Here is a 23,216-nt window from a genome sequence, read left to right on the forward strand (position 1 = left end):
GGCTGGCAGGCCTGACTGCAGCTAAGAAGATTGTAGTCCAGCGTTGGAAACCTCCCCACGATATTTCAAATACTCACGGGCTTCGGAGCTTTTTGGACATTTCTTACCTGGAACTTTCATCAGCAAGAGTAAATGATGCACGACCAAACACAATCTTAATGTGGACAAATTTGATATCTAACTTAAAAGATCTTTTGTTAAAATAGGAATGCTTTGTCTGTGTATGTACTACTATTCAGTTGATTGGTGGAGGGGGGATGGTGATGAAGGTTGGGGGGTGGCGGGGTTTAACAGTCAAAATGTAATTGGCAACTGGTTGTATTGAATGTAATTTGTTGGTGTTGCAATAAAAAATTAATAATAAAAAAAACATTGAGAAAATGAGGGGAGGGAGGAAGAGGAGGAGCCCCTTCAGTCACCCACCCTGAAACAAAATTAAGACAGGTGACCATTAAATAGGAAAGGTACGTCTTTCTTGGGAAATAGAGACTAACAACTAGGCCCCAGAACAGAAACTAATTCCCCAAATAGAGAGGGATAACGTGAGAAATTATAACTCTACAGGAATAACCATGAGGAAGAATACACTTGTAATGACCAGTTTGATCCAGACACAGTACTTGCCCCAACCTCCCAGCTTGCCCCCATGGGGTAGAATGCATCCCCAGCACATGGCCCTGCCCTGAAACCTAACATCTTCATCCCCATAAACACAGGTCCTCTTCTCGCCAGGGGGCCAAACTCACCCTTCACCACCAGTTATACCTCCCACCGCCCAGCGGACTTCCCCTCAACCCTACCCCCCAACCTGATCGTAACATCCAAAAGGGCCTCACACCCCAACTAAACCAGACGGCGCCCAAGTGGACCCTGCCCACAGCCCCACAAAGGGGCCTACTTAACGATGGACCCCATGTTCCTCTTCTTCCCACACCCCCATGGGTAGGCCTGCGTACACATTCCTCGGCCGTATCCCGAAACATAATGACTTCACCCATCCTACGCACCCCCATAAACCTGAGCCCCCTCTCCACTGGGGGGGGCAAGTTCACCCGACTACACCATCGGTTTGGGTGCTCTAACCCTAACCCTCCCACCACCGCAAAGTCCCGTGACCTCACTACCCAGCCATACACCTCAGCCTAACACCTCCAACCCTTCAGCACACCCCCATAAACCCTAGCCCTCTCCTCACCCGGGAGCCAGGTTCCCCCCACATTACCAGAACCATGCCACCCCACAAACATCCCCAACCCTAGCATTCACCATAACCATAACTTCCAATGGACCTTGCACCAACTAAACTGGACAGCACCCCAAATAACCCAAACCACACCACACCACATAAAAGGGTTTATATAACTGTCCTTTACCCTACCCCTAAACCTAACAACTCCAACCCTGCTACACACCCCCATAAACCTAAGCCCTTACCCCATCACAGGGCCAAATTCACCCAATATCACCGGCAGTTAGGATCCTATTTCAGCCCTCACCCCTACTGCAGGGGAACCCCCCCCCCGCAATGCCATTTGCCATCCCACCCCACCTCCCTTCGCCGTGAATCCTCAACCCCCATTACCTAACTCTACCCCCGGGCATGTCCCTCCCCACACACCCCTCAATTAGCTACCACACAACCCCCAGATCACAGCACCCAGTCCCTGTAAAAAAACCCCCAAATGCAAAACACTATCCATAGGCAATAACTCCATTGTAACTTAAACTCCAGAATGGAGGTTAAAGAGGAGGAAGATCCCAGTCGGGGACCGAGATGATGACAACGTGGGCTAAAAACAAAGTGGCAGGGTAAAGTGATACTGCATCTCCAGTACGAGATCCACAAACACTAGAGGGATATTTTGCCCACTGCCCTCATACTCGCATCCTAACCAGCAGTGACACGTCCCTCATCATCCTGGTCCTCATAAGCCAAAGTAAATCCAAGGAGCTGGGAAAACTGGCACAGACGACTGAGGTTAAACCCCAACCCCAACATACATCAGCCACAAGCTCCGACCACATTATACCCACAGAACAGTAAACTCACAGTTTGAACACTAAAGTCACAATAAAACAATGTAATCCTAAAAGGAGAAATAGGATGAAATCGAATCTCAACTCTAACTAGGTATTAAAGGAATAGAAATGAAAAATTTGGAGCTAAAAGAATGGGGAGGGTCGAACAATAAAAAGGAGCAGCGCGATTAGTGGATAATTTGCCTTTAAGAATCTTAACAAACAAGGCAGACCGGGATCTGGGCAACAGCCAGAGGCTGCAGCAGAAATGGAGAAACAGGTTTGGTAAAACAATACAGAGGTGGGAGGGGGCCGGGGGTGGAGTGGAACATTTTAAAGGAGAGACCACCTCAGTCTTTACAGAATTCCCCATGAGGAAGCCACAGAGAAGAGGCGAAATTGGTGACTCTCCCAGTCGGGAAATACGCTTTATTGAAGGCAATATGCTTTGTTAAAGGCAATTCACAGGAGTCGAAATCACTGAACCCAAGATGAAAAGCAAGCGATAAGGACATTAATTAACTGGACTTCATCTGTGGTTTTCTGATTATTGTCTTACTTTAATGACGTGGAGGAGAAATTGGAGAGTATTAAAGGCAATACGCTTTATTAAAGGCAATCCGCTGGAGTCGAAATCACTGAACCCGAGACGCAGAACAAGCGGTAAGAACATTAATTAAGCGGACTTCATGGGTAGTTTGGTGATTATTGTCTTACTTTAACGATGTGGAGGAGAAATTGGAGAGAGAGGACCGGGGGCTTGTCAGCACATGGCGCGTCAGACCACCGTGGTAACTGCAGAGACCTCGGGTTTCCCAGGGATTCCTTTTCCACCACGGTTAGATTAATATATAAAATAATCCAGACTCTGCACCACCTAAGAGTTTTGGAACAAATGAACAGGCCACCAAAGGGGATTACTACCCAGGCATATAGACTGACCAAATTCATAAAGCCGGCAAACCCCTCCCAAGAAACGCTTCATAAAATTGCTGCCAATGCGGACGCTTGGGCTAAAGAAACACGACAAATTTTAATTGGACACTACCAAAGTAGCCTGCAAGAATTGGAACTTGAATCGGATCTGATTGATCGCTTACCAGAAGCAATCACCAAAACCGTAATCTGGAACATACGAAATTTAAAGGAAATTTTCAAATCAAATTGGAGGCTGTCCAAAAGCATATTTTTGGGATCTGGTCTCAAGACCTGTGCCAGAACGGCAGACCGGGCCCACGAGGGGCCGCACAATTCGGACGTGGCCACAATGACCCCACGGACAATGGAAACCGCATTCCAAGGGGGAGAGGGGAACCTTCAGGGACGGCTTCTGGGTCAGCCGTGACCGGACTCGTATCACACCCGAGCCCCGGAAAAAGACCGTCCACGCTGCACCCCGTCCGTCGGCGCCGAGTAAAACGAAGTTGTGGCCGGTAATTGCGCTGCGGGACTGTCTCAGGCCAACAGGTCCTGAGAACGATGCATGTAGTGGGAGTTCCGGCACCGTCCACGGGAGGGCGCTGGAGCCGGTCAGCCCTCCCGGCGCCGACGCCTGCAGTGGGAGTTCCGGCACCGTCCACGGGAGGGCGCCAGAGCCGGTCAGTCCTCTCGGCGCCGACGCCTGCAGTGGGAGTTCCGGCACCGTCCATGGGAGGGCGCTGGAGCTGGTCAGCCCTCTCGGCGCCGACGCCTGCAGTGGGAGTTCCGGCACCGTCTACGGGAGGGCGCTGGAGCTGGTCAGCCCTCTCGGCGCCGACGCCTGCAGTGGGAGTTCCGGTATCGTCCACGGGAGGGCGCTGGAGCTGGTCAGCCCTCTCGGCGCCGACGCCTGCAGTAGGAGTTCCGGTATCGTCCACGGGAGGGCGCTGGAGCTGGTCAGCCCTCTCGGCGCCGACGCCTGCAGTGGGAGTTCCGGTATCGTCCACGGGAGGGCGCTGGAGCTGGTCAGCCCTCTCGGCGCCGACGCCTGCAGTAGGAGTTCCGGTATCGTCCACGGGAGGGCGCTGGAGCTAGTTAACTAACTTGACGCCGATGCGGCCCCACTGCCCCAGTCACAGGAACAGAGAAGACGCCAGGTGAGCCCCTCCCCAGCCATGAGCCCCTCGGAGAAGACGCAATCCAACCTAGGAGCAGGGGAGCCCCAGCCCGCCACACCCACGGCCTCCCCGACCCAAGACTCCAGGGAATCAGCACCCCACCCCACACCAGTGTGGATGGGCAGACCGACAAGGGGAGCCAGTACACGAGGACCGAGCAAGTCTTCCACCCCAGGGAACCACACAGCCCGAGAGTCGGAGGACGTGGGACAAACAAGAGGACAGGTAACCCCTATTTGCAACAACCAGGAGGGCCAAGTAAGGAGGCATCCTCACTCTAAACAGAAAAATGTAACTTGGGAACTAAGGCCCCTTAAACCTATACTAATTATAGGGGACTCTAACATTTCCAGGATCAAAAGATGCCCTAATAAGGATGTTCAATTGGACAGCTTTCCGGGAGCCAAATTCACCCATGCCACTGCTATCCTGACAAAGTTAAAGCCACAACTGGAAACTAAGAAGGTTATCCTTTCCTTTGGAATAAACAACAGATCACATCAACCAGCAACAGCGACTAAACAGCTTCAGCAACTATTAAGAATGGCCCATATTAAATTTCCCAATGCCAGTATCTGGGTGCCAGAACTGAACTTTAGCCACTGTTTGACAGAGGCAGAACAAGCAACCCTGGGCCAACTAAATGAGGTTATTAGAACTAAGAATTATATCCCTGCAGTCCTGGCGAGGCAGTTTAAGGTAGACAGAGACCACATCGATTGGACAGAGAACACAGCCCTGACCATAGTCAAGAGGTGGATGCAGTCTTTAAACTAGAGTGGAGACAAAGCCGAGAGAGGCAGGGTCCACGACTGGGAGAGACCATCGTGAACCTCTCCCGTACGTTCATCCCTACAGAAACCCAGCAAAAAGTTCTGAACAGGGGCCTCACTTTTGTACCAACTGCAAAACTCCATAAGGAGCAGATTGAGGAGGACATGGATAAGTTCGATAGGAGATTGGTACTCGTCCACTTTGTTGCGGAGGCAGAAGGTAGAAAGACCCATTTCACCCCTCGCTCAGACTGGAGCCCCAAGAGGAGGTACAGGTCAGAAGCGGTCCTACAATTCGAGAGCACACTGGATGAGATAATGGAGAGGGAGGGAGAAGTACAGGATAAGGCCAATTTAACTAGGAAGGAGAGAACAGCCCTGAAAGAGCTGAAGGAAAATATGGATATTGTTATCAAACCAGCAGATAAAGGGAGCAGCATAGTTATCATGGACAAACAGCAATATCTATTTGAGGCACACAGAGAATTAAACAACACCGAACACTGCACTAAGCTAAAGGAACCCATATACTGGGAAACACACACAGAAATTAGGAACATTCTGTGAGAACTAGAAAGGACTAGATACCTGGGGAAGAAGCAGGTGGAGTACCTGACAGGGATACAGCCACGAGCAAGAAAGTTCCATATCCTCCCCAAAATACACAGGAACCCAGACTCATGGACTGTTCCGGGAGAAATACCACCCGGCAGGCCCATCGTGTCGGACTGCAGCAGTGAGTCATACAGGATAGCAGAATACATTGATGCCTTCCTTAACCCACTATCGCAGAAACACTCCAGCTACATCAAGGACACGTACCACTTTGTCCGGATAGTCAATTCCATGTCAGTGTCCCCTGAGGCCGTACTCTTCACCATGGACATTGAAAGCCTGTACACCAATATAGAAACGGACAGGGGTATACCGGCAGTGAGCGATATCCTTCGGGAGAACCCTCAGCTAGAGAGACCAGACGAGGCCTTGATAGAACTCCTTCACCTCAGCCTAACTAAAAATGACTTTGAATTCAATAATGAATTCTACTTACAAGTCAAGGGCACAGCGATGGGAAAGAAGTTTGCTCCAGCCTATGCCAAAATATACATGGCAAAATGGGAGGAAACAGTTTATCCAAAGTGCCCCAAGATACCCATGTGTCTTTATAGATACCTGGATGACATCTGGGGAGTGTGGACACACTTGGAGGTAAAATTAGAGGAATTTATTCAAATCCTAAACACTCATCATCCATCGATTAAGGTTAAGGCCACAATAAATAGGGAGAAAGTTGACTTCCTGGACACTACGGTATTTAAACTAGCACCAGAAAATGGCAGCCAGAAACTAGCCACCAAAGTATTCTTTAAAACCACAGACACACACACCCTCCTACACACAGGGAGCCACCATCCCAAACACACCTTCAGAGGCATTGTCAAGGGACAGCTGACCCGGTTTCACCGCATCTGCACCAGGGCAGAGGACTTCCACCAAGCCACTACTATCCTCTTCTCTGCACTTAGACACAGGGGCTGCAGCAGACAGAGACTCAGACACATCAAATCTGACTTTTTAAAAAGTATCACAAATCCCCCAACACAGGACAACACAATACGGAAACTACCCTTGATAACGAGATACAGTGGGATTGCAGTGAATATTCACAAGACAGTTAAAACACACTTTGAAGAACTAAAAGTGGAAGGTAGGGACACTGGGACAATACACCATAGTCTCAGCCTTCAAAAGGGGTAGAAACTTAAAAGACATACTAGAACCCGAACCCGAACCCCGATGTGAGGTTATTAGCTTTGCTGCTCTCTTGACAGTCACTTGTATCCATCATCATCATCATCTCCCCTTCCTCCCCTTCCTCCCCTTCCTCCCCTTCCTCCCCTTCCTCCCCTTCCTCCCCTTCCTCCCCTTCCTCCCCTTCCTCCCCTTCCTCCCCTTCCTCCCCTTCCTCCCCTTCCTCCCCTTCCTCCCCTTCCTCCCCTTCCTCCCCTTCCTCCCCTTCCTCCCCTTCCTCCCCTTCCTCCCCTTCCTCCCCTTCCTGGTATTCCCAGCATCCAGTGGCAAATGCTCAAATTAAAACTGAAGATGTTGTCCAATCTGAAACTGTTCTCGGATGGGGTGGCAGAGGAGGGGCCCAGTGAGGGGTCCACGTTGGATGGGTTTGGCTTGGGGAAGTGGTCCACATTGATGGGTCCTGACCCTGATGTAGGAGAGGGTTTTGCATTTGATGGGGCCTGGTGAAGGGGTGGAGTCCACATTGGTGGGTCCTAAGGTGGGGCCCACATTTAATGGGGCCTCATGTGGGGAAGGATGTCTGCACTGTATTGTCCCCAGGTTGCTGAATGATGTGCGAGAAGTTTTGACCGACCTTCATTTCCCTTTAAATCGTTTTTAACATTAAAAGAAAGAGTGCCCGTTAGACAGCTATTGAAATGACTTTCAATGCCGACCTCATTATTCCAGTGACTTGAACAGCAGTGCCAGTGGATGCTGTGATTACCTGATGGTTTGGTTAGGCAGCCATTGCTTCTGTATGTATTAGTTAAAGTAGATTTTTCAATAGCTGAGCTTCTCCTCCCGACCAGAACTACACAATATTGTATCATTCCAGAGGTCTAGTCACATTTGGGATGCCATTTCAATATTGCAAATCATGTAATTTAATGTCTGTTAGCTTTCTGAATGATTTTAGAGATTGTGTTAGGCACGTTTAACCTGTTACCAGGGGACATCTTTCTCCTAATTTGTACATTACATCGTTGTTTTGACTGGTTTCCCTAATAAAGTGGATTAAGGTAAATGCAAACAACAGGAATTCTGCAGGTGCTGCGTTCACCAGCAACTTTTATGTGTGTGGATTAAGGTAAACGCTGCCTTGTGTTGCACACCAGAGAGGTGCAGGATTTACCTCCTTGAGACTTTTGCAGAGCAGAAACACGTAAAAAGCATGTCATGTGTTTCATTTCCTTGTCATTTTTTCCTTCTGTTAAATTTCTTTTTGAAGTAGCTTTCTGTGCTGTTCACCTGGTTTTAGAGAGCAAAGTCTTGCACACAAATCAGAGTTAGTCACTGAAGATTTAGTCAACGTGGAGAGACAAGTACAGCAGGGGAACAGGCCCTTCACCTCTTCTCTCTGGCGTCTTCTCTCTTCATCTCTTCCTAACAAAAGCCTCAAGCCCAACCTTAGTGCCCCTCACCAGAGAAACCTCCCCTTAATCATAAGACCATAAGGTGGAGGAGCAGAAGTAGGCCCATCAGCCCATCGAGTCTGCTCTGCCATCCAATTCTTCCGGTCATTCCCATTCCCCTTGCCTCCTCCCCATACCCTAGCTAATCAAGGACCCATCGATCTCTGCCTTAAATACACCCAATGATTTGGCCTCCACAGCCGCTCATGGCAACAAATTCCACAAATTTACCACCGTCTGACTAAAGAAATTTCTCTGCATCTCTGTTCTAAATGGATGTCCTTCAATCTTGAATTCGTGCCCTCTTGTCCTAGACTCCCTGACCGTGGGAAATAACTTTATCATATCTAATCTGTTCAGGCCTCTTAACATTTGGAATGTTTCTATGAGATCCCCCTCCCCTCATTCTCCTGAACTGCAGGGAATACTGCCCAAGAGCTGCCAGACGTTCCTCATACGGTAACCCTTTCATTCCTGGAATCATTCTCATGAATCTTCTCTCAACCCTCTCCAATGTCAGTATATTCTTTCTAAAATAATGAGCCCAAAGCTGCACACAATACTCCAAGTGTGGTCACACGAATGCCTTACACAGCCTCAACATCACATCCCTGCTCTTATATTCTATACCTCCAGAAATGAATACCAACATTGCATTCGTTGCCTTAACCACCAACTCAACCTGGAGGTTAACCTTTAGGGTATCCTGCTCAAGGACTCCCAAGTCCCTTTGCATCTCTGCATCTTGAATTATCTCCCTATCTAAGTAATAGTCTGCCTGTTTATTTCTTCCACCCAAGTGCACGACCATACACTTTCCAACATTGTATTTCACTTGCCATTTCTTTGCCCATTCTCCTGAACTATCTAAGTCTCTCTGCAGGCTCTCTATTTCCTTCACCTATCTTGGTATCATCGGCAAAATTAACCACAAATCCATTAATCCCATGGTCCAAATTATTGACATACATCGTAGAAAGCAGCAGTCCCAACACCGACCCCTGTGGAACTCCACTGGTAAGCGGCAGCCAGAATTGGATCCCTTTATTCCCACTCTGTTTTATGCCGATCAGCCAATGATCCACCCATGCTAGTAACGTCCCTGTAATTCCATGGGTGCTTATTTTGCTAAGCAGCCTCTTGTGGGCACTTTGTCAAAGGCCTTTTGAAATCCAAATACACCACGTCTACCGCATCTCCTTTGTCTACCCTGCTTGTAATCTCCTCAAAATCTTGCGGTAGATTTGTCAGGCAGGATTTTCCTTTCAGGAAGCCATGCTGGCACTGGCCTATCTTGTCATGTGCCTCCAGATACTCCGTAATCTCATCCCTAACAATCGATTCCAACAACTTCCGAACTACTGATGTCAGGCTAGCAGGTCTGTAGTTTCCTTTCTGCTGCTCCGACCCTTCTTAAATAGCAGAGTAACATTTGCAATTTTCCAGTCATCCGGTACAATGCCAGAATCTATCGATTCTTGAAAGATCATTGCTAATGCCTCTGCAATCTCTCCAGCTACCAAGGGTGCATTCCATCAGGTCCAGGAGATTTATCCACCCTCAGACCATTAAGCTTCCTGAACACCTTCTCAGTCGTAATTTTCACTGCACATACTTCACTTCCCTGACACACTTGAGTGTCCGGTATACTGCAGATGTCTTCCACTGTGAAGACTGATGCAAAATACTCTGCCATCTCTGCGTCTCTCATTACAATATCTCCAGCATCATTTTCTATTGGTCCTATAGCTACCCTTAACTCTCTTTTGCCCTTTATATACTTAAAAATGCTTTTAGTGTCGTCTTTGATGTTAGTCACCAGATTCCTTTCATAATTCATCGTTCCTTCTTCCATAAAACTGCAACTTTGAAGCACCCAGGCAACAGTCGTTGTATGCACAGACTTTCCCATCTCAGCCTCTGAAGCTTGTAACTTCTCCAGGGTTGTCACAGGTCTCTTCATGTACTCCCTCACTACTCCCCTTCTTGCACGGTCACTCAGTTTTCGAGAACGGCCTACTCCCTTCAGATTTACAGCTGTGCCATATCCTTTCCATTTCTTGATGATTGACTTAACTGTACTCCAAGGGATATTCTGCGACTGAGAAATATTCTTGTATCCATCTGCTGACCTGTGCTTTTCAATAACCTTTTCGTGGAGTTGCCTGGAGTGTTCTTTTGTCTTCGTGGTGTAGTTTTTGCCAGGATACTGACTCACCAGCAGTTGGACCTCTACTTCTTCTTTTGTGTTTTATGGCAGTTGGCAACCAGTTTTTCAGTGCATTACCGCCATCTGCTCAACTCGTGGTGTTCCAACCAAATATGTCCTGGAGTTCTCTACTTTAGACAATCTAGTTCAGCCTGCAGTTCTCTATTAGCATCACTCTGTAGTTGCAATTCCTGGTGACTGCTTAATGCGCTCATTAGATAATGCCACAAACTGCTATCCCTCCCTAATTTTCTCACATGCTTTCATGTAGTTGCATTACCTCAATCACATTGATTTCATCTGCATCACTTGTAAGACTAAAATCGTCTTGTTAAAGAATAGTAACTATTGCACGTGATACTTTTAAAATTGCTGTTTTTCCAAGTCTGCTGCTTTTTCAGGTTTTCCTTTTCTTGGATCGTAGCCTGCAGTTGTTTACTGAGACCTCGGAGTTCTTCTTCATTTGCTTCCATGTTTTCATTTTATAATCCAAATGTAGATAATTCACTTTGCAACACACTCCTTTTCTTTTTGTATCTTTGTAATAATTTCCTCCATTTCCCAATCTCCTTTCCAATTCACAGTTGTTCTTGTCGGGTACTTCTATTTGTTGTTGCAGTTCTGCACCCTGGGCTTCAACCATAAAATCTGAGTATTTTCCTTAAGTTCTAAAACATATTTCTTAAATTCTTTTTTTTCATATTATTTTTAATTTTTTTTATTGTACAAAAAAAAAGCACATCTACAGAAACCACGACCTTAACAAAATCTAATTAAATATCGAGCAGCAAAAGGGAGAAAAATATGAAGGCTAAAGTAAACATACACAGCAGAGGTGTACCGCACCAAAAAACCTCAGTCCTCACCCCGTGAGAAAGTCCAATACAGGGCCCCATATCCTTTCAAAGATGTCCCCTCTGTCCTCATTACATAGTCTCAGTCTCTCCAAATGTACAGTATTTACCAGTTCTCTCAGCCACAGATCGTACGTAGGCACAGAGTCCATTTTCGGCATTTGCAGGATTAACTTCTTAGCAATCACCCTGTCAAACAATACAGCCTTTTTTTCATACCTATTGGCTGAAGATAGGGAGCTTGTTGCTCCAAGGATGGCTATGAGCGGATCTGGTTCCCGTCGCTTCCCATAAGCCGCAGAGAAAGAGTGAAAAATACTTTTCCAGTATGCATAAAGCTTACAACATGACCAGAATGAACGTGACAAGTTACTGCTCACAGATTTACATCTATTACAAACTGGTGAAACTTCAGGGTAGAAACTGTGCAACTTTACTTTGGAACAATGAAGTTTATGTATTGTTTTAAACTGTATAAGTCTGTGTCTGACGTTGACCGAACAATCATGTATACTCTTTAAACACTCATCCCAGACCTCCTCTGTCAGTTCTATACCCAGTTCATCCACCCATGCCTGTTTAAGACCTGCAGTATTCACCCGAGCTGCATTCTGTAGAATCTGACAAAGATAGGATACCGCACTACGAGTAACAGGATCAAATTTATTTATTGCCTCCAGGGACTCATGTTTGTCTAAAACTTCGAAGTTAGGTATATATTTCCTAATATAATCTGAATTTGTAAATATCTAAAAAAAACTAGATGCAGGGATATTATAAACTGCTTGTAACTGTGCAAATGAGGCAAAGCTTCCATTACTATATAGGTCACCTACACTACAGATGCCTCTCTGTTTCCAGGTAGAAAAAAACAGTATCATTCAGGCCAGGCAAAAAGGAATGATTGTCACAAATCGGAGTGTTAATATAAATTTTTGCGGCCTTAACGTGGAGTTGAATCTGCTTCCAAATTCTTGTAGTGCTGCCAACCACGAAGCTGTTACTAAAATGTGACTTATTAACTGCAGTGGGGCAAATAAGGAGAGCTTGTAAGGAAGTCTTTTTACAAAGCACTCGCTCTCTGAGTAACCATGCTGGGCACGAGGCTGAGGTAGAGGGTGGGCCTTTTTTCCACCATGCAAGCATGGATAGGTGGGCAGCCCAGTAATACATTTTAACGTCCAGCAGGGCAAAACCACCTGCTTCCCTGGGCTTTGACAAGTGCTTTTTAGTAATTCTAATGGCTTTATAATTCCAAATGAAGGGTATAATAATTGAATCCAATTGCTTAAAATATGACAGAGGAATAAATCATGGAATTGACTGGAAACGATGAAGAAATCGTGGCAGTACAATTACCTTGATTGCATTAACCCCCCCACCAAAGAAATCGGAAGGGTTTTCCAAAAGTCAATATTGCATTTAACCTGCTCACCTTTGTTTCGCCAATTCACTTGCAAAAGGTCATCTGGGTTTTTTGTATTAGTCACACCAAGATAGGAAAAATTATCATGAGTTATTTTAAAGGGAATGGACTGTAAATATGCTGTATTAAACCACTGCAGTGACTGGCATTAGTTCACGCTTATCCCAATTAATAGAGAAACCTGAGAAACTACCAAAATGATTAATTAGAGTCAGAAGGGCGGGTATTGATGTTTGTGGGCTGGAGATAAACTCATAGTCATAGTCATACTTCATTGATCCCGGGGGAAATTGGTTTTCATTACAGTTGCACCATAAATAATAAATAGTAAAAAAACCATAAATAGTTAAATAGTAATATGTAAATTATGCCAGTAAATTATGAAATAAATCCAGGACCAGCCTTTTGGCTCAGGGTGTCTGAACCTCCAAGGGAGAAGTTGTCAAGTTTGATGGCCACAGGCAGGAATGACTTCCTATGACGCTCTGTGTTGGATCTCAGTGGAATGAGTCTCTGGCTGAATGTACTCCTCTGAAAACCCAGTACATTATGTAGTGGATGGGAGACATTGTCCAAGATGGCATGCAACTTAGACAGCATCCTCCTTTCAGACACCACTGTGAGAGAGTCCAGTTCCGTCCCCACAACATCACTGACCTTACGGATGAATTTGTTGATTCTGTTGGTGTCTGCTACCCTCAGCCTGCTGCCCCAGCACACAACAGCAAATATGATAGCACTGGCCACCACAGACTCGTAGAACATCCTCAGCATCATCCGGCAGATGTTCAAGGACCTCAGTCTCCTCAGGATATAGAGATGGCTCTGACCCTTCTTGTAGACAGCTTCAGTGTTCTTTGACCAGTCCAGTTTATTGTCAATTCGTATCCCCAGGTATTTGTAATCCTCCACCATGTCCACATTGACCCCCTGGATGGATACAGGGGTCACCATTACCTTAACTCTCCTCAGGTCTACCACCAGCTCCTTAGTCCTTTTCACATTAAGCTGCAGATAATTCTGCTCACACCATGTGACAAAGTTTCCTACCATAGCCCTGTACTCAGCCTCATCTCCCTTGCTGATGCATCCAACTATGGCAGAGTCGTCAGAAAACTTCAGAAGATGACAAGACTCTGTGCAGTAGTTGAAGTCCGAGGTGTAAATGGTGAAGAGAAAGGGAGACAAGACAGTCCCCTGTGGAGCCCCAGTGCTGCTGATCACTCTGTCGGACACACAGTGTTGCAAGCACACGTACTGTGGTCTGCCAGTCAGGTAATCAAGAATCCATGACACCAGGGAAGCATCCACCTGCATCGCTGTCAGCTTCTCCCCCAGCAGAGCAGGGCGGATGGTGTTGAATGCATTGGAGAAGTCAAAAACCATGACCCTCACAGTGCTCGCTGGCTTGACATCATCAGCGTATAACGAAAGGTGATGTTTATGTCCATGCATATCAATAGGAGCTATCAAAGGGTCCTGTCGGATGCTAACAGCCAGTGGCTCAATGATAACTGCAAACAAAAATGGAGAAAGGGGCAGCCTTGACGAGTCCCACGATGAATTGCAAAAGGGGAGGAAATATTCTGATTAGTGATAATAGAAGCAGATGGGTGTGAATAAATTATCTCAATCCATTTAATGAAAGATGGTCCAAATCCAAATTTCTTAAGTGCAAACATCATATATGGCCATTCCACTTGGTCAAACGCATGTTGCGCATCTAATGAAATGACTACAGCCTCTTCTGCATGTTTTGTGTATAAAGTATTGAAAGGATGTCGCAAATTAAACTGCATATATCTACCTGGCATAAAGCCAGTTTGATTTGGATGAATAATAGAACAAATGCATTGAAATCATCAAGAGATCCTTCATATGAAAAGGTATTCAGAAACCAAGACAGGGTCAGCAGGACTTGCGTCAACTTCTGACATGCTTGCAGAATCTTCTCCTGTTGCAGTGAAGGGTGTGGATGTTAGGGAGGAACACCGAGAAGTGGAGAGCCAGCAGGCCTCAGTCTTTGTCTCAGAACCCTCCAAGATCATCTTCCGACTCAGAATCCATTCCATGAAGTGGGATGAGATGTACTCACATTACCTCTTCCAAAAGGTAGAGGGGAGCACTTTGATCCACAGCTTTAAGGAAGAGGTCCGGTAGCACCCTTGCAAATGGCCATACTGAGGAGCTGCAAATGCTTCTATGCCATACTCCTTAGTTACTCCCATTGACTTCCATTGACTTGGCAATACAGGGGATTGATATCAAAATTCATGCACTTATTTACAAATCCTTCCATGGCTTCATCCCACCTAGCCCACTTAGCCTTTCCCGGCCAAGTATCCCAAATCTTGTCTTCCCCTGTTCCAGCTCTGGATTCTAATTCTCCAGATGTTCCCACACTCTGAGACTCCCACCTTGCATTGTTATCTCTGCACCTCCTTCCAAAAAATGTCAAACCACCTGTCCAATCTCCTGTTTAACAACTAACAATTTTTAATCGTCCAAAACACTGCTGCCTTGTTCTAACATGCACCAAGACCTTTCATCCATCTCTTCTGTCCTCACCAAACAACCTAAACTCCTAGTTAAACAACATTTCAATCTTAAGACTCTTGCTTTCAATCCCGTCTGTTTCTGCAACCTCTCCCACACCTACAAATCACCCCACCCCCAATCTCTGCACCTCTAATTCCAGCATCTTGTTCAACCATGACTTTAAGCACTCTGCTATTGATGACTGTGCCTTCAGCTGTCTGTGTCTCAAGCTCTGGAATCCCTTCCCAAAACCTTTCTGCCTCTCTCCCCACCTCTGTGATGCTCCTATGAAACTTCCCATCGACCAAACGCTGGTCACCTGTTCGATAATCTCCTTTCACGGCCTGGTGTCAAATTGTGTTTGATGCTGCTGCTATGAGTGTCTCAGGACCTTTTGCTGTGTAGCTGTCAGTTCCAGTTCCGTCATAATTAACCTTTAGGCTCATCGGCCACTACAGCACAGAATCAGGTCCTTTGTCCTGTCCAGTCCATCCCAAACTATTATTCCACTTAGTCCCAGCTGCCTGCACCTGAACCTCGCCCTCTGTACCCCTCCTATCCATGTACTTATCCAAATTTCTCTCAAATGTTGAAATCAAACCCTTATCCACCACTTCCTCTGCCAGCTGATTCCACATTTGCACCACCCTCTGAGTGAAGGTTCACCCTTAAGTATTTCACCTTTCACCTTTAACCTATGACCTCTAGTTCTAGTCTCACCCTTCCACCATTAGAAAAGCCTGCTTGCATTTATCCTATCTACATCCCTCATAATCTTGGATACCTCTATAAAATCTCCCCTCATTCCCCTACACACCAGGGAATAAAGTCCAAACCTATTCAACCTTTCCCTATAGCTCAGTTCCCCAAGTCCTGGCAACGTCCTTGTAAATTTTCTGTGTGCTCTTTCAATCTTACTGATATCTTTTCTTTAAGTAGGTAAACAGAACCGCACACAATACTCCAAATTCAACCTTACCTTTGTGAAAGATTGTTTCTTTACATTATAAACACCAGTTTTGTTTTTATCAAACGTATCTGAAAATGACTTCAGGCATATTACTATCTTTACCTGCTGGTTCTTAATTATTTTGGTAAGTTTCCTCTTTTGTGTTCCCATGTCAGGTGGGTGTCACTTAAATGTTCCCTAGGCCATGGGAAAGGAGTTATGGGCAATTTATACTTCTGCATTGAATCTACGCCATAGGTACGGCGTAACCACGTACGCTATGCCGTAGCCTGACGTGCATCTCCCCAAAAATGTAACCACGCGTTGCGGTGACGCAAACAGCAACAACTGATTGGTTGGCTTGATAGCATCGCATTTCCTCCTGTGCATTTCTGGTTGCTTCTTGTCTCTCAGTGGCCGGACAAGCACAGAAAATTCACCCTCCTTCTGCCTCAATCCATTCAATGCTCGTACACACCATCTCCTCCCACGTCTCGGCTCCTTTCTGCGTCGCAGTAACTTCAATAAAAGTAACTCTTGTTCAACATTTATTAGCTCCAACTGCAACATGATGCGCTCAGTTTCAGTCGCCACTGCTTGAAGTACACGAAGAAACTCAACACAGTGGCATAGAAACCCCATCGCCAACTAGCATTTTGGCGGTGAATTGCAGAGCGACGCGGACACACCAGTGCAGAAGTATAAATGCTCACAAGGGCATAGACCACTTGCGTAGGCTACGGCATCGGCTACAGGTTAGAGCCGACGCAGAAGCATAAATCAGCCTGAACGGTGGGGTGGATGGAGAAGGGACGAGGGGAGGCCAAGTCAGTCAGATGACGTCTTGCATCTGGGTTCGATCGGCTGTTTCTTTGTGGCAACTATTCACCTGTCTCTCTGCTGAGTGCACAGATTATTCTTACTAGCACTTGTTGATGTGGAAATGTCTTTGGTACCATAGTATTATATGGGAGTTGAATTCCAAAACAGTCCAATTGGCTCAACTAATCTGTCTCAGTGTTTTGCCCCCCACCCCATACAAGAAAATAGTACTGATCATATTTACCCAATCAGCTCCTATCTGTCTTTAGACTTGTTTCCATCATGCACCTGTCCAGTCTTTCTGCTGCAACTGTGAACTGTGAAAACAAATTCCATGGCTTCTCCAATATCTCCGGTCTTTTGTTTGAAGTTTCTTGCATTTACTGCTGTATTCATGGGCCTTTGCAGTGGATCCCATGACTACCACTGGTCCATCTTTGCAACATTTGAGAAAACACTGTCATTGCAGCATGCTGGGTTCCCTTTGTCCTTACCTACCAGCCCACGAGCCTCTGTGTCCAGCACTTCACTCTCCAAAACTTCTGCCATTTACAACGGGATCCTACCACTAAACACATCTTCTCCCTGCCCACCCCCCACTCTCGCTTTCTGCTTGTCCACTCATCGCTCCCCACTGATCTCCCTCCTCCACTTATCCCTGTGAACTGCCCCTAGACCACCTCCCTCACCACTATTCAGACCCTTAAACAGTCCTTCCGTGTGAGGCGATAGTTCACCAGCAGGTCTGCCTGGGTCACCTGCTGTAACTTGGTGTAGCCTCCTCTACATTGGTGAGATTCGGCGTAGATTGGGGTATCATATATTTGAGCACCTTCACTCTATCTGTCACAAAAGGCAGGGTCTCCCAGTGGCTGTCCATTTCAATTCAACTTCCTATTCCCATTTTGGAGTGTTGGTTGTCTCCTCTACTGCTTGAAGAGGCCACACTCAGATTGGTGGAGCAACATCTCATATTCGATCTGGGTAGCCTCCAGCCTAATGGCACAAACACCGAGTTCTCCAACTTCCAGTAATCTTTCCCCACTCCCTCCTTCTCTCTGTTTCCAGCCCTCATGCGGGCTCCCCTCTTACCCTTCTCTTCACTTCCTCTGGTTCCCCCCTCCTCCTTCCCTTTCTTCCATGGTCTCTATCAGATTACTTCTTCTCCAGCCCTTTACTTCTTCCACCTATCACCTTCCAGCCTCTCACACCCCCCTCCCCCTTCCCCCTCACCTGGTCTCGCCTATATCTTTCCAGCTTGTACTCCTTCCTGTCCCCGCACCACTTTATTCCAGCTTCTGTCCCCTTCCTTTCCAGTCTGTCCTGATGAGGGGTCTGTTTATTCCTGTCCAGAGATGGTGCTTGACCTGCCAAAGTCCTGTGTTAGTGTGACCTGTGCTGTTCCAACAAGAAAGATTCCAGTTTCAAGGTCACTCAAGTTAAGAGCAGTGGGGTAATCAGGTTGTTCTCACTGAATCCTGGTCTTCATTGGTGTGTTTTCTTGCAGGGAGTGCTGTTGGAGAGAAGTGGAAACACACTAAATAAGGAGAAGTATGTGACCTAGCATGGAGCAGTGTGCAGGGGAGCCGGCTGGATTCGAACTGGGGACCTTTCGTCCCCAAGTCCGACTCTGATGCCACTACACCACCAGTCGGGTCACAGAAGGAGTATAGATGGGGAAATGCAAGCAGGCTTTTTCCACTGAGGTTGGGTGGGACGACAACTAGAGGTCGTGGGTTAAGCGTGAAAGGTGACAAGCTTAAAGGGGAACATGAGGGGAAACTCAGAGGGTCATGAGTGTGTGGAATGAGCTGCAAATGCAAGTGGTGCACGCAGACATCCCACCCTGCAAAAACTCATTTCAGGGAGGTAGCACCATCAATTTGCGAGAGACTCCTGGAACTTTCCGGAGAGGTGGGATAGCTGCAATAGAGTAGCTCCTTAGCAGCTAGCCTGCTAGTTTAAATAACGTTAGTTATGATAATGAATGAATGACACCTGTTTAACTCACCTCAACATGTCTTTTACAGTCTTAACCCACCATGGGCAATAGAAAAGTCACTGTTGCAAGCAGTGCAGCAAGCAACACTGTCATTATTTTTGACACCTGTTAGGCAGGGGTACACTTTAGTGTAGTCTGGGGTGAAGTACGTTTTATATTTTCTTTTTTCTTTTTTTGGAACACTCTGCCATCCATCCATCCTCTCTCCCTGCGCCCCCTCTCCCCCCTCCCTACCCCTCCGCCTCTCTCCCCCCTCCCCCATCTCTGTGTGTGTGTGTGTCTCTCTCTCTCTCTCTCTCTCTCTCTCTCTCTCTCTCTCTCTCTCTCTCTCTCTCTGTGAAAAAAATCCATTTCCAGGATATTGTACATAATTTGCAGCCATCAGGGAGCCGCTGTCAATGTGCGGGTGACTCCTGCAACTTCCGCGAGAGGCGGGATGTCTGTGCATGTGAGCTCAATTTCAACATTTAAGAGAAGTTGGGATGGGTACCTGGGTGGCAGTGGTGTGGAGGGCTATTAACCCAGTGCAGGTTGCTGGGAGTAGGCAGCTTAAATGGTTTTCTATGAAATAGATCAGCCTGGGGCCTGTTCCTGTGTTGTATGACCTATGGAAGGCTATCTTAAGTATGAAAAAACAGTTCCAAGGGAAGCTAGAGACAGAATCGGATGCACCTTAGCTTTGGCAGAGTTTGCATGCTATTACTTCCTACAAGGTGAAACCTAACATCATAAATGGCTGAATTAAGATGAATGCCTTTTATGTACACTTTGAAAGGCAGAATAAAATAATACATGTGTAATTCCGTGCAGCATCTTATATCTGTCTCAGAGGCCGACATCTGAACAGCTTTCCAGAGGGTGAACCCTTACAAAGCTTCAGGCCCAATGGTGCACCTGGCAAGGCACTGAAAACCTGTGCCACCCAACCAACCAGTTCTATAGGAAATGTATCTGATTGGCACTGAAAACCTGTGCCACCCAACCAACCAGTTCTATAGGGAATGTATCTCATTGGTACTGAAAACCTGTGCCACACAACCAACCAGTTCTATAGGGAATGAATCTCATTGGTACTGAAAACCTGTGCCACACAACCAACCAGTTCTATAGGGAATGAATCTCATTGGCACTGAAAACCTGTGCCACCCAACCAACCAGTTCTATAGGGAATAGTTCTATAGCACTTTACAATTGCTGCAAAGCAGCTAATTTCCTGTCATATGAGACAGTATTAATAGACCTGGTTATGGTCTCACTGGAGACTTTGCTCCAGGAGGTCATCATGCCCTTAACAATAAGTACTGTAGAACTGGTGAGTAAGGCGAACAGATTGAAATTACAAATGAGGCTAGTATGTGGATCCAGACAGCACCAAGAAAACTCCAGTCCTTGTATCTATTCAAGAGACTGCAGAATGGATGAGCAAAATTACCATAGTACGATGGTAGAAAGAATACATTTTCCAAAATCCCACCTCTTTCTTCTTGAGGTTCCCCTCAACTGGAAGGAAGTAAATGTAACCCCACTCTTTAACAAAGTTGGGAGAAGACAATTGCAGAGAAAATACTTAAAGCCTATCATTGAGTGAGTGGCAACAGCACATTTAAAAAAGTAGGACTGATCAGTTGGACATATCGGGCCGAGGCCCTTCGTCAGGATGAACTGATAGAAGAGCTAGTAAGAGATTTGAGAGGGGGAGGGGGAGATCCAAAATGATAGGAGAAGGCAGGAGGGGGAGGGATGGAGCCAAGAGCTGGACAGTTGATCCTCTCATATCCCTTTTGCCAATCACCTGTCCAGCTCTTGGCTCTATCCCTCCCCCTCCTGTCTTCTCCAATCACTCTGGATCTCCCCACTTTCAAATCTCTTACTAGCTCTTCTTTCAGTTCACCCTGACGAAGGGTCTTGGCCCGAAACATCGACTGTACCTCTTCCTAGAGATGCTGCCTGGCCTGCTGCATTCACCAGCAACTTTGATGTGTGTTATGGTAGTAGGGAATGGTATTGGATCAAAGAGAGAGAAACTGATTACCTTGGAGGTCTGGTACAAACATTAGCTTCCTTCCTGATCTCTAGTGTTGTCTGTGGAGTCTACACATTCGTTCTGAGATCCCACCAGATGCATCCATTCCCATTAGGAACTTGCTGTGCTGCTACTGAGGCACACTCAAAAGATGTGCAAGTTACTAGGTTAATTGATTATTATAACAGGAAATCAGATTAGTGTAAATGAGCTCTTTGATAGAACGGACACAATGGGTCAAATGTACGAGGTCCCTATGTTGTACAATTCTGTGACTAATAACAGGGGCCAAGCAGAGCTGGGACAGCCACTCATCCTGACATGAGAGGAAGTGGAGAAAGGTTCATTGCAGAAGTTTGTTTACGCCCAGAATCTTTATGGAACATTCTCCTCTCTGAACTTCAGTAAGATACCTAGTTGAGGTGCAGGTTGCCTTACACAAAGTCCTCACTGAAATAAATCACCAGCTACAATTACAACAACAGGGAAAGAACAGCATTGCCTTTTAATGTGGTGACAAATCTTTAGCATTTGGCTTCTCTCAGATTGGAGCTGTTTTTAATAACTCACAGTTAGTTGTCCTCTGTTGTGTAAGAGATATTAAGACTGTTCAAATTTACTGAGAATGTGCAGTAATTTCACTGGAGTTGCAAGCTGAACGAGGGAACAGGGCACAATTACTGCATGCACATAATTTGCAGGCAAAACTGGTATATTTTAGAAGGTCATAGCATTTCCTCAAGATCCAGTTGACGTGACCATTGGCAGTGAATCATGTAGGTCAGTGCCCAGCATACTAAATGCAGTCATGATACATTCATTCTGTGGTGGTCCACCTATCCCATTTAGTAAGCACCCAGTGCTTCTGACCCTACACCATCCTGTTCTGCAAGGGGCAATACAATTTGTCGGTAAGTGTCACCTGGTTGACATGGTTATCTTGGTTGAAACGAGCAGTTTGTGTAACCTGTGAGATTTGGATTTGGGGGTCAAATGTTGGTGCATGGATAGAACAGGTGATGTACTCTAATGTTACATATGAGGCCTGATTTATAGTCTGATGCAAAACTGGTGATTTACTAGTCAATTAGGCTGTTGGTGCAGTTAATGGAATATGACTTTTGAAGGTAGGCTCATTGATCTTGACCGTTCTTTTGAGATCATTAAAAAAATCGAAGCAGAATTAGGTCACTTTGCCTATTCATGTATGTCCTACCAATCAGTGCAATCATGGCTGATCTTCTACCTTACTAACCCTGCATCCATTTATCAGAATGGTGGATTCCAGTTAATGGGGACACATCAGGATCAGTACATTTTGGCCCAATGAAGTGGCTGCCACAATTAGCCAAAGTTTCATGAAAATAGTTTTAAAAAGGCTAACTATGTTCAACTGAGTAACAAATTATGTATTTAAATAAATACAGAACAAATTAGAATATTACCAATATAACTGTAGTACTATGATAACACCTAATAGTTCTCGACAGCAGAGTTCATACAGTGTACGCTGCTCTGTTCTTTTTGATTGACTGTAAATGAACAAAATCAGTGTTGAAGTCATGTCAAAAATTGTTGCTTTGTCACTTGGCATCAGTAGGCTCAAATGAATACCATAGCACAAGCATACGCAATTGATGCTATTTAAAAACTATTTGCTCTAAGCATGCTGTAGTGTCTCATGGCCAGACACATGCACACAACTGATGCTAGTTAGAAACTGTTGCATTCTCCAAATCCACATTTTCATTGTAGCATTCAAGATGATTGTCAATATCTTAACTTTCTTCGTGGTTTCTAATTTGTTGAAGCAGTGAAATTGTTTCATTTTCATTCCCAGCCATTTCTTGCATCTCCAAGCCTGACTGCTTGAAACTGTAGTGAGAAAAACAGTTCTGAATTGTCTTACTGCTTATTTCTCTCTACCTATCCCTGACATAAACCACTGCTTTTTTGAACACAAGCTGATGATATTTAAAAACTGTTCACTCTAAGCACGGTGTACTATTTAATGACACACAAGTGCACACAACTGACACTAGTTAGAAACTGTTTGGCAATACTCTCCCGTCCCAGTTAAGAGACATAGTGTCCCAAATAAGTGAGGAAATTCTGGCTATTTTTTTGATTAGTTTATGTTGATTTAGAGTTGTCCCAAATAAGTGGCTGTCTGGATTAACTGATAGGATAACTAACCAGAATCCACTGTACAGTATATCATTTATTCACACCCAGTCCACTCCTGGTGCAAGGTCTCAGCCTGGAATATCAACTTGTATTCTTCCTCTGCAGATACTAA

At 45.8% G+C, this 23,216-nt stretch overlaps 1 protein-coding gene across 1 annotated transcript in view; it reads right to left on the reverse strand.

Annotated features, from left to right (window-relative positions):
• Window positions 1–3,178: 3,178 nt before the first annotated feature.
• The window catches only part of LOC140203600 (serine/threonine-protein phosphatase 2A 65 kDa regulatory subunit A beta isoform-like), a 128,979-nt gene continuing 108,941 nt past the window's right edge, over window positions 3,179–23,216 (reverse strand). Inside the window, exons 15-16 of the mRNA XM_072269647.1 lie at window positions 13,979–14,097; window positions 3,179–3,571 (exon numbers count right to left, since the gene is read on the reverse strand). Coding sequence (XP_072125748.1) covers window positions 3,179–3,571; window positions 13,979–14,097 — 512 coding nt within the window. The remainder of the gene's footprint in view (window positions 3,572–13,978; window positions 14,098–23,216) is intronic.

Source organism: Mobula birostris, chromosome 10, assembly GCF_030028105.1.
Source record: "Mobula birostris isolate sMobBir1 chromosome 10, sMobBir1.hap1, whole genome shotgun sequence".
NCBI lineage: Eukaryota > Metazoa > Chordata > Chondrichthyes > Myliobatiformes > Myliobatidae > Mobula > Mobula birostris.